General features: G+C 37.9%; 1 protein-coding gene across 2 annotated transcripts in view; it reads right to left on the bottom strand.

Moving 5' to 3' along the window:
• Positions 1-245: 245 nt before the first annotated feature.
• The window catches only part of gpc5a (glypican 5a), a 151992-nt gene continuing 142741 nt past the window's right edge, over positions 246-9496 (bottom strand). Inside the window, exon 9 of one of the 2 annotated variants that reach the window (XM_039794999.1) lies at positions 246-301. In XM_039794999.1, coding sequence (XP_039650933.1) covers positions 246-301 — 56 coding nt within the window. Of the gene's footprint in view, positions 302-4084; positions 6612-9496 lie in introns of those variants that run through there. The other variant, XM_039794998.1, reaches the window with a different exon arrangement.

Below are 9496 nucleotides of genomic sequence, written 5' to 3'. Positions count from 1 at the left end.
GTTTGCCCCATTCTCAGAGAGAAAAAAAGGCTTGAACACAGAAAACAGGAGAGTGAGAAGGCACAGACTGTTATCTCCAGCTGGTAGGAGGTGTGTGTGTGTGTGTGTGTGTGTGTGTGTGTGTGTGTGTGTGTGTGTGTGTGTGTGTGTGTGTGTGTGTGTGTGTGTGTGTGTGTGTGTGTGTGTGTGTTTTCCTATTATGCCACTAATGTCTGAAAACACTCATCAAGAAGTGTAAAAAGTACCTATGGGGCATCAGGGTGGCTCGGTTTGGTGCTCGTTGACACCGTTCTCTTTCTGTCTGAAAATGAAAAATGAAATACATGAATAATGGAGGTTCTTAACCTTACTCTTGGATCCATGCTGTGAAAAATACACCTGTGATTATCCATAACGTCTCTGTATTTTTACACCAAGCGGTCAACAGCAGCACTTGACCTGAGCTCCACCTGTTGGCATCAGTACTACTGTTTCCACTTCAGTTTGTAACAGTAGTTGTTTGTCTAATGCATGGTGTTTGTGTAGGAGGGATTTAACTAAAGGTTCACACAATGCTACGCAGTCCTCAGACCTGTGAGTAAGCTAAACACTGGAGTGGACATTTCTAAAACAGAGCAATGCTTCAGCTTCAAACCTGCACTTTTATGATACACATTTCCTATAGAAAAATGTGGAAATACAGAAAGCAAAGCTAAACTGAACCAAATAACTGGACACATAATTTTGTGAATGTGTAATGGGGAAATGTAAGCTAAATTAATTTTATTAATACCATTTTACACATTCAAAAATACAAAAAGCCTGTTGGGCAATCACTCACACAGTATTTCACAACATATTGTATGTTCTTGACTCACTGAAAGGCACGCCCTGTGTGCAGAGTTAAACTTCTGAAAACACTGGCTTTACCATGAACAACTTCGAGAATGATGCAAAGCCCTGTCTGTGTCTGCACTGTGATGATTAAAGCTCCCTTCTAAGTTGAGGCTAAACGTTAGCTGTTGTCAAGGTCACAGTAATAATTTTGACTGAAACAGAAACCTCGATGGGAATATGAAATTAATCTCTGTATACGTTTAAGCAGCGCTCAGCACTATTCTCCTTAAAGGTCCCAGGAGCCCTTCTTCAGTATGCAGAGATGAAATCCTCCAAAGACAACTGTTCATACTATCTGAGGCTTTACCAGAGAGTAATTTTGAAGACACCAGAGTGTATTGTAATTTGACTCACTCCAGCACTGAGAAACTACATAAATGAGAGCTATTCAAAAAATACCTGTCTTCACCTCTTATAAAATGCAGGAGTTCATTAATACCACCCTCCTTTTCTCCCTCTCTGTGTGCAAAGTGAACACTGTCCTATTACTGTACAGGTTTCTCAACTAATAACCAGTACTAAAAAATGCCAAAGGCAGTTTCTACAAAGAATAGTTGCACTTTGATCACATATCCAAAATCAAACATTAACTTATGTTTTATGTGGTTTGACTTCAAATCATTCTTGAAAAACATTTCTACAATTCACACATTATCATCCGACGCTTAGATCAGTCAGCGTTTTTATTTGAATTGATTGGTTTACCAAGGTAAAAAGCCATTCTTCAGTCAGAGCCATTGTATTACATGAGTAACTACACAGGATTGTGTTCTTTAGTGGTTGTGAGCCGTTTCAACACATGTAGGCCAAGTAATGCGTTATAGTTAGTGGCAAAAAGTGACACTCCTGTATCTTAGAAGCTAAGTAAATCTAACACCCAAGATAAATAGTAAAGATAACATACAGCGCCATACCCATAGATATAAAACCGCTTTATATCTATCATGGCCATACCTCTTCCAGTTCCAGCCACTGGAAGTTCAAATATGTGGAAAAAACATGAACACCTAAAATCAGTGTTTACTCATAAATATATAACTGAATTACATCTTCATTTACTACGATCACTGTAATTTCTATCAAAGGAAACATTGTGAGAGATTTTGTTGTTCCAATAAAGGTTCAGATGACACCACAAGTTGAAACTATGAACACTAGTGGATGTAGTAAGATGCATTATTTATTGATGGGTACTGAAGTTATACATAAATATATCTATCCGCTTTGAGAGGTAGAGGAAGCACTTTGTGAAAAACCAACATTAAACATGAGATGAGTAGGAAGCAGCTGGTCCAAGTGAAGACCTATTCACCAGTGAGACCGACTGCCAGTTAGGGACACTGGCTTTACTTTGGCAGTGAGGACAGATCTGCGATGTAAATTGGAAAACATTCAATTTACCGCTCAACCCTTATTCTAAATCTCACCTACAGTACGGTCACGACTCATGACCAAAGAGTGAAATCACATGGCACGTTCATGCCACCTCGAATAACAGGGACCGCCCCCGTGATTACGTTGTTTTTCCGACTGCCAGCGTTCACATAGTCGGGATGCGTATTCTTCTTCTTCTTCTGTTATATTGGCGTTTGGCATAACAACTTGTTGCATGACTGCCACCAACGGTTGGCCGTAGCCTAGAGCATCAGGTGTGTGAAAACTTGAAGGCCACAATAACAAAAGATTTGCTGCTGTTTTCTTATACAAGCATAGAAACAGCACATGGACAGGTGTTTGTTTGTGTTATCTGCAGGACAACCAACGGGAAAGGACAGGGATAAGGTGGCGTTTTTTTATACATGGGCCTATTTATGAATAATTTGAAACATGTTATGTCTGTGTATGTTTCTTGGCAGACGCGTTTGTCCACAATAAACAGTTTATTGTCATTGAAATATGTTCAGTGAACCAAAATCCCCTACATCAAACGTTAGTTGTCAACAACACGTCACCAACTGGGAAACTCGGTTGGCAAAATCCAGCCCGAGTTTCCCACCTCTGACTCCCACAGGAAGTGACGTGAATGATGACGTTTTCACTCGGAAAATTGTTTTTCCGATGTCCATGAATACACGGACAGATCCAAGGTGTCGAGATGATAGCACATCGTGGCAGTGAGAGGTGTTCGGGATCATGTCGCTTTAGCCAACTGAAACAACAGGATGACATTGCTCACAAAAATGACGTCATGTGTTGCACATATAACTACCTTCAATCAGTGCAGAAAGAAGCTGGCCAAACCTCATCAAGAAATATTGTATAATATTTATTTTTCATTATTTTATTACAAAATTATTAACATGTCAATTATATATATTAAAGAATAGGCAGAACAGAAATATACATCATTCTCTGATTAGTATCCTACGTTTTTCCTTTTAAATTTTTGTTATAGTGAGAACTCACAGTTTCCAAGGAAAAGCAGTGATTTTTACTGGAGAAGAAAATAATTTTTAAGCCACAAGAAAACATGAAACCCTGGATTATATCTGTCAGCAGGCCTGGGAACACTTGGGGATCCCCCAGAGCAGTAAAACAGTTAGGATGGATGACAACCCAAAGCCTCAGGATTTTGCTGGAAAACAGGCTTCAAGTTAAGTTATTTCATACAGATATTATATGACTGCATTAAACAGACATTCAAGTACAAACTAATAGTTGTTAAACTTATAGTAAAGGATTCACATACTATCTAAACAATTACTGAGATCTGCAAACGTTAAAAATGGATCCAATGGGGCCACAAATAGAAGCAGACAAAAAATCTGAAGTTTCACTAACAGGTAAACTGAAAGCTGCTAATGTCGCTATTAATCATTGCAAAGGAAAACAGTTAATGTGCACATGGCAAGCAGGGTAGGTTAAAGGTAAACCAGGAAGTCAGTTATACTGTGATTGATGACTACAATGGACAGTCTGGGTAATCATTTTACTGTTCGCCTTCATTTTTTTTTCTCCAAATAAGTTTTCCTAGCCAGGGGTTTGTTTACAACCCGTCTGATCGTTTGTTGCAATGTCTGACCTATTTTCAGCAATATTGTTGTGCTCCAAGATCTCATTTTTCGCTTTGGTGTGTACGTTATAACACATTAAACCTACAACCAAAGCTATGAAAATGAAGCCCAAATTGGAATTAAAAATTGATTTCCTTAAAGGACCGTTAAAAAAAATAAAAAATACTGCAGGAAGAAATACAGTCAAAATAGAGCTGCATGTATTAGAGGAATTTATTTTTCAAATAATGCATTCACTCTCTGAACACAGAATTAGAGAGTAAACATGTTTTTCGAGACATTCTGACACATTGCAATGCCCACAGGATGACACCTGTCTGGATGTGGGTGCACGTCATCACAACATTGGCATTTTCATCATCAGCATCTAGCGCCTTTCCTCCTTTCTCTGGATAACTATCTCAGTATGGAGCTATAATAATCACATAAGACATCAAATTGAACTCTTTCCCTTAAGCAAACGAGTGGCACTATAACCTGACATCTTATATAGTTAGCCTCAAGGTACCTTTGTCTCTGTGCCTGCTCCTGTTATCTAGTTAGAGGCTGAACACTATTCTTTAATAGTGTCATTAACAGAGCTGTTCCAACGGCAGTAGCACTGACTTTGAGGGTGCCAACTTGTGATATAATTGGTTTGGGGGAGCAGTCGTGACTTGTTAGGGAGTTTAACAAGTGTGTTAAGGTTGTTAAGCAGTGACTATTGTCGCCAGGGAATCACCCCCAAAACAAAAGCCTCATATACAAGACATTAATTCAAATACAAAGTACCAAATACAATACAGTAATAAATGAGTAGTATAATTAATCTCAAAGTTATTATTCATTAACCTTGAGACTGTAGTTGGAAAAAGCTCCAAGCTACTCAAGTGGTTCAGATGCTCAAACAGCCTTGACTTTATAGCATGATAAAAGCCTCACCTGGTATATTAAAGGTGAAAATGATGAATGACAACAATTATGCTTAGGCCAACTGCAGCGTGAGGAAGGTCACAGTCTATGATCAGATCCTATCATATATGATCAGAGTACCTGAGGAGAATGTACTTTTGGCTGTTTTGAGCCCCAATTAAATGTTATTTCAAAAGTTATTTTTACATTGTCGTCTATTTACAGTAGCAGCTCTTTAAAGTTTTTCCTGTTTATGTCTGTGGTTTGTATGTATGTATGTATGTATGTATGTATGTATGTATGTATGTATGTATGTATGTATGTATTTATGCATACAGTATATGCTGTATATGAATAGTGAAATTTGGTTTTAAAGAGTATCATTTTAGCTTCTGCAGCATCTCAATAGGATTATTTCTTAAGCTCTCCAAGTAGTTTCCCAGCATATGTGAGCCAAAGAACCAATTGTCGATACCGTTGAGTACTTTATTCTCTCTCAGCCATTGACCAGACATGCATGCATTTTCTTTTTCTCTGCACAGAAACCTGCCAGTAACACACTAGCAGTACGCAGTTAGGTAGTAGGTAGGAGCAATTGGATTCTTCCTCACCAGTGACTCCAGGAGCTATATCAGCTCCCGTCCGGAGGAGGAGGATTGGGTTTGAAAGATGATAATAGACTCCTGAAGAAACTAATCTATTCCTAAAGAAGAAAGGAGTATGAACTCTCTCACTTGCCCACGACTTCCACCTGCCTACCACTCTCCTTTCACAATTTTCCTCGGCAATAGCATTACAGGTCAATTTTGCAATTGAAATAAGCCAATTAAATGGACTTTGAACAGAATTGCAGCTATTACAAGTGAATAGCAGATGTCTTGAATCATTTTTTATTCTTATTAGCAAAATGTTTAAAACATAGGGACCATATCTGAGAGCTTCTTGTAAGATTTCTACAATCTGAAGCACTTTAGTATAAAAAGAAATGTCTGTAAAGACAGGTTGATAGTCAGAAGGGATTCATACAATGCTTTAACAATAACAGGCCATTTTAATTTAGCGTGTATAAATATTGCAACTGTAAGAGCTAACTGTAAGAGCTGGGGAGACTGACTTTTTTCAATTTCAAATCCAACTTATCCATATAGACTGACTCATTTCACAGCAGTTTTTAAACCCTGCTTAAAAGAAGTGCAACCTGTACTGTGCATTATAATGTGATATGCAGATGCAAATTAATGCTTATATATATATATATATATATATATATATATATATATATACACACACACACACACACACACACACAGATCATAGATCATATATATATATATATATTATGTGTAGCAATACAATTAAATTAATGTCAAACCTTTACAACATAAGTTGTAGTTATTCTTGACATCCGCCGTTATAAATAAGTCATTAGTGTTATTGAATGCCAGGTAAAAAATAATTACTACTCGCAAAGCTGAACCATATGCCGTCTTACATAAGCCACAGTGTCTTGTCATTTCCACACGATCATTAGGGTTCACAGAGTACCGTGTCCTGCACTGTGTGGAAGTGGTGCTCCATTACATAAAGCCTGTTACATCCACTGGACCTTTCATTTCTAAATAAGCTTGAAAACAAGTCTTGAAAGTTTCATGCTGCAAAAAGGCAGCTGTTACAAGGCCATGAGCATATGTAAACAAGGCAATATCAAGACCCAGATGGCCCCTGTCAGTCCAAGGCTCCTGGATCTGCCATCCATCTCTGAATCCTCGGCAGGTGGATAATGATGATGATGATGATGATGTTTGTGATCACCGGTCACATCTGGACTAACTGAGGAGAGAGCAGAAACCAACAGGTCAGTCAGAAGGATGCTCATTATCAATATAACATCATGGAAGACATATTACTGTTTGCACTGTTAACTTTAAGTACAAGGATGATCTAATCTACACTAGTCTTCTTGTCAACAAATGAAAGGAAAGACCATGAAAAGACCAAAACCAGACCACTGTTAGTGGCACTCAGCCCTAAGCCCATTCAATCCTAAAAATGGGTCGGACATATGTAGTTAAATTTATTAAAGTACTGGAGCTTAAGTTCTGTAGTTTAGGCAAACGTTACTTACTGTATGTAAATAGTGCATTTGTTGGTTTTGAGCAGTGGATCAATACACATTTGGTGTTCTAACAAGTATTAATGGCAGTAGGAGAGTGTATATGGGATTGACTCAAAATACCATTTTCATGTTAATGATTTTTTTAGGACTGTAGTCAACCAAAGACAATCTTGGTTTTTTGTAAGATTATTTTTGGGCATTTTTGCCTTTAATTGATAGGAGAGTTTAGATATGTAAGGGGAGAGAGAGGAGCAAGACATGCAGGAAATTGCCACAGGTCAGATTCGAACCCTAGGCCTCTGCATCGAGAAACAAATCCTCTACATATGGGCTGAGCTCTACCAGGTGAGCTATCCAGGCGTCCTGTTGACTGAAATTCTACCTATACAACCAATCGATTGGTCGATGGGGGGAAAAAGGTTAACATTATCTCTAGATTAACTAAATTGGCTACAGTGCACTGAGCATGCTCTACCTGGTAGCATTGTGTATCCACCAAAGCTTTTTAACTTGAGGCTAGCGTATGTTTGTAATTCTTTGAAATGTGCGCCGCATATTTACACTATGCTACAAACGCCAGCTGCATGTCAAGGCACTGAGCCCCTATTCTGTGATGAGCGCTTTTTTTTTCTGGTCGCCGAGAGTTTAAAAATTCCTTGTGCATGTAAGTATACTTGGCCAATAAATCTGATTCTGATTCTATGAAAGTAACACCAGTAATATTGACCAACCAACCAACCAGAAGGTGTCTATAAGCCCTATAATTTTTGTGTTTTAATAGTTTTTGGACAACAGTGGAGCTCTGTAGCACAGAGGACTAAGCTGTATCAGGCTCTGGTAGTACATGGAATACTTAAAATAGGTTTTAGCCTTTTCATGGAATTTGTTGACGAAAGAAAAGTTTGGAATATCACAAGAAAATTAACCTTGTTTAACAGGGGCAAATCTAACTGTCTTGCTAAAGGCATTTAAAAAAATCATGATTACAAACTATTCTATGAATTCCAAGTTCTACACCACTCCCTTATAATTTTGAACTAACAGTATTATTATATATGTTATATATATTGTTTTATTTAATCTTATCTTATCTTATTTATGATTTCTAGTATCTATCTATCTATCTATCTATCTATCTATCTATCTATCTATCTATCTGTCTGTCTGTCTGTCTGTCTGTCTGTCTGTCTGTCTGTCTGACTATATTTGGTGTTTTATCCCATAATTAAAACTATAGCTATAATGCTTCACACATATTTCACAGCTGCAATACATTGTTGCTCCTACTAAACCATTAAGGGAGTTTGTTTATTTTCCACCACCCTATTTATAGTGAGCTGATGCAACTATGGAGCACCTTCAGCCTCCATCTCATCCCCCGAGGTGCAGCAGAGAGCATCTTGGGTGCTCCTTTGTGTCAACACCCATATTTGTGCCGAGGTGTTTAGGATGAACGCATACACTTCATTACAAATTATAATAGTTTAAATAAGTATTGACCAACAGATGGATTTCTTTACAGGAAAAAGTTTTCTTTTTAATTTAATCTGCACTGATTCCAGTTTGTAGAGCCTCTGAGATGGCACTGCTCAGTGACTTCTTTTCAAGATTTTTGTTTTTGGTATGTTGCACGCAACAGTATTATTGTGCTGATATGTATACTCACGTAATACTGTATATGACAATTATCAGAGTGCTCACAATGGCTGTGTAACGTGGACCTATGTTTGATGCTTATGCACAACAATTCATACCCCATACAAAATAACAATGACTGCTGACTAGTCATGTGATGGCGACTGGCCACATGACAGTTTTGCGGCCGTTACAGGTAAAAAGGGGGACTGTGAGCTGGGTATGGGTCACCATGAGGTGACAGTCATGACAGTGTCTGTGGTTGTGTATGTGTGTGGTTAATCCTTCTTTCTCTTAGGCTGCTCCCATTGGGTCACACAACACAGACTCCCTCCCTGCAGATTATTTGCTGCTTTATATCACCTTTACACCTAATGACCCTGACTGGTTTTGCTACAAAAGTACCTGATGTACATTCAAATTTACACCACTAGCAATTGAATGGCAGAAAAGAAAGAAAAGACAAACATCAAACCTTTCAATAACAACTTGATATTTTTATACTTTAAAACTTTCAGGAACATATCTGTCAAATTAAACCACTTTTGAAGAATGGAACTTCCATTTCATAACTAATTGAACCACCAGTATAATTCTGATTGTTGCTAAATGTCAGTGGGACATTCATCCAATCCAAATTTGTCACCAGTGGGCTTTAGTTAGGGAATGAGCTTCCTGAAGGGCTAAAACAATCCCGCTATTTTAGAAACATATTGCAGAGGTTGCATGTTTATGCAAATACCCACATTTGTGTATCATATTCTATTCCATTCTCATTGTGCATTTGCTGATGATGATTATTATTATTTTTTTTTTAAAATGCATGTCCTCAAGGTTTTTACTGGTGATAGTACTGCTGCCATTTTGCATATATATACAGTACAGGCCAAAAGTTTGGACACACCTTCTCATTCAAATGCGTTTCCTTTATTTTCATGACTATTTACATTGTAGATTCTCACTG

The sequence above is a fragment of the Perca fluviatilis genome, chromosome 3 (genome assembly GCF_010015445.1).
Source record: "Perca fluviatilis chromosome 3, GENO_Pfluv_1.0, whole genome shotgun sequence".
Lineage (NCBI taxonomy): Eukaryota > Metazoa > Chordata > Actinopteri > Perciformes > Percidae > Perca > Perca fluviatilis.
The sequence above is the reverse complement of the archived record's forward strand: the minus strand, read 5'-3'. Positions and strand labels throughout refer to the sequence as shown.